Source organism: Triticum dicoccoides, chromosome 1B, assembly GCF_002162155.2.
Source record: "Triticum dicoccoides isolate Atlit2015 ecotype Zavitan chromosome 1B, WEW_v2.0, whole genome shotgun sequence".
Classification (NCBI taxonomy): domain Eukaryota; kingdom Viridiplantae; phylum Streptophyta; class Magnoliopsida; order Poales; family Poaceae; genus Triticum; species Triticum dicoccoides.
In genome coordinates, this window is record NC_041381.1 from 591,629,615 (window position 1) to 591,634,865 (window position 5,251).

The window sequence follows — 5,251 nt, forward strand, 5'->3', positions numbered from 1 at the left end:
GTGTAGCGCGGCGCGGGGGCGATGGTTCCGAAGGGGGGGGGGGGCGAGAGAGCTTCTGGCAGTTACGGATTTGCCCCTGAGATCTGGTGGACTGCACGGGGCGATTGGGAGGGTAGGATGGGTATTTCGTGGGAAGACGGCGGTCGCACCAAAGCCAGCCTCGCCGTGTTTTTAACTGATGAACACAGGCTGAGACGCTGAGTACTGGTTGGTAAGCAGTTTTTGAGTGGTGGGTGCGATGGTGCCAACGCCTTGCCGCGTTGGACGAACGGCGCGGCGGGTAGGGAGAAGGCGACGGCGGCTCTGCGCCGAGCTCCCAGGGAGCTCGCCGGCCGGACTGGAGGAAGACGGTTTCAGTGACGGTGAGAAAATCCGACTGCATCCTGTGAGTAGTAGTCTGCTGTTGCTGTCAAAGTTCATGCGATCTTCAGTCATTTGCTCTGCTTGCACATGATAACAGCGTGCCAAATTCACCTGTATGTACAAATTTCCAGGAACAAAAGCCCGATTTTGTAGAGCGAAGTGAATGAGCATAACGCTAAATGAAAAAATGATGCAACAACACGAAATGAGAGAAGACGCAAATCATAACCAAGCTTACAAATAAGAGACCTCACACACATCTCATATCTCACCAATGCATATGGATAGACCAAACTGAGCTTCAACACTGCCACCACTCACACAAAGATCCCCCACACGTCCACCACCAAGAAGCAACCACAAGATAGTTTATAGAAACTCTACTTGCACAGCCATTGCCACCCCCCACCACCTTGTTTTTCACCGGGAGAAAATAAGGGTTAAAACTAGGTTCCATCTGGTCCATCACTGCACAGTTACAACACAGGGTACATACATGGACAATCTGTCATGGATATAGCCATCAGGCGGGTATTATACACCCACATGAAGGAGAATGCTGGTTCTATTAAATTAACCTCCACCCTAGTCACAGCCTCAGGAACGCTAACTTCGACACGGAGCCAACGGAACTTCTCCAAGCTCACACATCTTGCGAAACAGGAAGCATGTCTATCCCAATTCTGCAATCACCATCTGAAAGACAAGCAGCACATATAGTTTTAACCGGGAACAGGTTCGGAAGTAGTAGAATGCCCGCCGCTAGCGCCCGAGTGGTTGTAGCCGATCACAGGCATGGATTTCCGAGCAAAGTCAAGAAGCATCTGGCGTTGTTCTTCGCTGGTGTGCGGAAGGCTTGCACGCAGTAGCTCGACGGGCATCTCCCTGCTGACGGCCTTCGAGGCTTCAGGTCCAGCCATTGAGTTGGATCCCTGCATGCTGAACCTCTGCAGAATGCTCCCATACTTGCTGTCGCAGTATTTTGTCAGAAGCCCAAAGAAGGCATCGAATGACGCCTGCCAAAGCGAACGGGTTGACCTGCTGTAGTTGGCTGCAGAATGGGGATCGGCCAGTAGCTCAGTTGCTCTGTCCAGTACTGATTTGATGATTAGAGCAGCACCATCACCAGCAGAGCTGCCAAGAGGGCGGAGAGGTGGCTGCTGCGACGAGCAGACAACAGCTGCGAGGCAGGCGCTGAGGGCACTGAGCTCCATGTGATGCACGCAGGAGGACACGGTCTTGGCAAGACTAACTGTTGTTTCTGCAGCACCAGAATCTGATGGCAAACCCCCAAACAAGCTCCTAAGATGCCGAAAGATAGCCATGCAAACTATGCGGGTTAGCTCACTTCCAGGGGCAAGAAGTCGGAGATACCGTGCCAAGAGCTTGCGTCCTTTAGGGAGAGAAACAATGCGGAGAAAAATAAGGTCATCCGTCGGGGCCAATCCAGATGAATTGCCAGGTTTGTTGGGGCCAAAAGGGTCGACAAGCTCAAGTGATGTAGCTAAGCCTTCAAGGAGGACCTGTCGCCTTCGCCTCAGTTGGAAGCTGCTGTCCTGTGCCTGGCTAGACTGTAACACACGGTCAATGTCATTTACATCTAGAAGAAGACATATACCATCCTCAACGGTAATTCTGGCTGCCAGCATTGGCTCTTTCTCCAGTGGCCTCGTAGATGACTTGTGACCATCACCAGATGCAGGAATATCAACTTCAAGAAGAGGGCGAGGCCTACGTATGGAAGAGAATGACACTCTTCCAAGAGAATCAACCTTCAGGTATGAATGCTGATCACCACCAGACCTAGACTTTGAGTGGGAGTCTTTTATTGACATGGGGGAGAAATTCACCTTCTTCTGAGAATTGACGGATCTTTTGGCTATACAAGCTTGGTGGTAGTAGTCATCGACGTAAGGATCACTGCTGTGACTGCCAGAGTGCTGCATTCTTAAAATAGTATCAATCTCTTCAGATGACATATACTTTGATCTGAATTTTGTTCCTCCAGTGTCAACATTCTGGCTAGCTGTATCAGATTGTTGTTGAGAAAAGCGTATACTGTGTTTTCCTCTTCCTGACCTTGATCTCTTGTCCCTTGGTGAAGGCACACTAGGAATATGATCAAACCTGCCTATTATCTCTGGGGAATGATGGTGATACAAGTGAGGCTGCATGTTTAGGTAATTGTGATGATGAAGCGGTTGAACTAGTGACAACCTCTGCTGCTGCTGTTGCTGCTGAGAAAATAGCAACGAAGACATTGAACTGCCCGGAAAAGATAGTTGTTGCTGCAATAAACTGGGCTGTAGATTAAGATGCTCAAAAGCATGCGAACCAGCTTGATTTGGCCATTCGTTTTGCAGCAAGTTGTTCGCGTATAGATCTGCAGAAGTGTAAGACATGCTTCGCCCCAACCGCAGTCCATGAGGTAGACCAGTCATGTTATATGGAGAACCAGTAAGTGACGAACTTGGAGAACCCATTTGGTAACCAGCACCAGGTGATGGAATGCTCGAGTGCCGCGTAAGACCTTGTGCAGGATAAGATAATCCACCACCACCTGGTGGAGGATAGGATGTAAATGAAGGAGATCTATGTCCCAGAATAGGTTCACTGGAGCGGTGTTGTAGTGGCTCCAGGGGATAGGATGATGTTCGGCTCAATGGTTTTGACTCTCCGAACTGAGGCAAATACTGTGGCTGAGGACACAATTGTTTGCTGTCTTGAAATTCGTCGCTGTCCAGTATATCATGATCCACCCAATTCGAGAACTCTGCTTCCTGGGCCCAGTCGGTAGTCAAAGAACCTAAAGAAACACGATATTTAGCTCGGGAATACAGACATGAAAATCTGGACATGTATATGGACAATATTTAGGGTTTGATTATCATCTTCCATATTAAACATGTCTAAATAAGGTGGCCAGCACAATGTTAAGTATATCTATGTTTAGACTACATGTAACATGAAGAAACTTTTCCAGTATCAAGCTTCAGTAGTAACTGGGGGCAGAAATGCAACTTACTTTCCCTGGAAATTGATCGTCTATCACCAATAACACCAGGATTCCTTGCTCCACTAATACTTCGGTTCAACTGAAGACAAGACATTTTTTTTCAGTATCAGTAGGCACTCCATGATAAATAAAAAGGGGAAAACATTAGGTGGCCCATGAATCCAGGGCCTATACTCAGTTTTAACTCACAAGGCTCAAAGATCTTGACAATGTACTATACCTATTCCATTTATTTTTAACATATTAGTACATTTCAACTTTGGTATTTAGATATGTAAGAATGCAATCCGGAGATTCATGCCATATTTTGAACTTGTGTGACCGATTAAATCTGGGCATATGGTGTGTTTTATCCACTTATATATGAATGGCTAAAACTGGAACCTGTGCGACCGATTCAATCTGGGCATATGGTGTGTTTTATCCACTTATATATGAATGGCTAAAACTGGAACTTGTGTGACCGATTAAAAAAAAGTGTTTTATCCACTTATCCTTAGCATATAATAACTCAGAGTACTCCAAAGTCATTTTCAGGATTGCATAATTTGACACAATAGATCATCTTTTTCACAATATATTAGTTGACCATATATTATGCTCAACGTCTAAGAATACTTTACACAGGGAGTATTTTAGAAAGACTCATGAAATAGTGCAGGAAAAGAACTGCATTGAGCATGAAGTAATAAGCCTTCAAGAGCATAAAGGGTCATCCTGGACATACTAAATCGTTTGAAACTACAGATAATTCAATATATCATAACCATAGGTATGAAATTTAAGACCACCAACTGAAGTAATCAAGTTAGATATAGGCTGCTAACCTTTGCGAACGTGCTTGCAAGATCATCAATTTCAGACAAGTTACTCATGCAATCAATCTGCAAAAACATAAGAACAAGACAAATTTTCATCATGAAAAATAGAGGGAACATGACTACAGGAGTCAAAAGAAAGCAAGGCTGAAAGAAGAGTGACCAAAGTTACAAAGTAGGTAGGAAAAAACTTGCAGAATAAGGAAATCTAGAAATGATTTATGAAACAAATTGGCAACGTTAAACATGAAAGTGGTGGAAATTGAGCTACTTCAGAATGTAATGTCAAAGGTTTGGTAGGTCTATATCATTATACTTGTTACGAAAGTCTATATTGGGCGATCAACTACAAAGAAAGAAAATAAAGCATGTTGATCTCCAGACAAGCCTAGTAGCTACAGATTCTTCATTCCAGTATAATAGCTACAGCCTGTAGGCCTACACACTTACAGGCACTGACTAGAAGTAAAAACAGTTAGGCAGAATGCGCTCGCATTTGCACCATGAAATACTGCAAGGTATCACCTAAAGTTCCATACCAAGTAGCAATCACTTTAAGTTGCACCTGGTTACAAGATCTGCTCAATAAATGGATGTGGGTACTCAAAAAAGTCCAGATGGCAAAAACACCGATGGTGTTTGTGTATGTGGTGGGACATAGTGCAGAAGAAAGGAAAGCTTGTACCAACACCCCTCAAAGGTCAACATTCCAGAGAAAAATAACTTATTGATTACTAAGTCCTAATTCCACGGTGAAACACATTTCAGCTCCAGAACAACGGAAGCTGAAACTAAACAACAGGAAGGCAGCTAACAGAAGGAATTTTATTCGATCCAAAGACGCATCCTACCATCACGTCCCTTTCCTGGTAACAACAGCCCAATTTACATTTCTCAGTACTGAGATATTATTATAAAGAACGCTCATAGTTGACAATATATCCTCCATGTCCTAAAAATACACTTTTGTTCAATCAAGTCCTAACCAATAAAAAAACACAAAAAAAATATGGTTTTCTTACGCAACCAAAAGCAGACTTCTACCTTCACAAAA

General features: G+C 44.4%; 1 protein-coding gene across 1 annotated transcript in view; it reads right to left on the minus strand.

Annotated features, from left to right (window-relative positions):
* Positions 1-588: 588 nt before the first annotated feature.
* The window catches only part of LOC119348954 (protein PAT1 homolog 1-like), a 6,700-nt gene continuing 2,037 nt past the window's right edge, over positions 589-5,251 (minus strand). Inside the window, exons 3-5 of the mRNA XM_037616962.1 lie at positions 4,207-4,263; positions 3,389-3,458; positions 589-3,169 (exon numbers count right to left, since the gene is read on the minus strand). Of these exons, the coding sequence (XP_037472859.1) occupies positions 1,086-3,169; positions 3,389-3,458; positions 4,207-4,263 (2,211 nt within the window). The 3' untranslated portion in view covers positions 589-1,085. The remainder of the gene's footprint in view (positions 3,170-3,388; positions 3,459-4,206; positions 4,264-5,251) is intronic.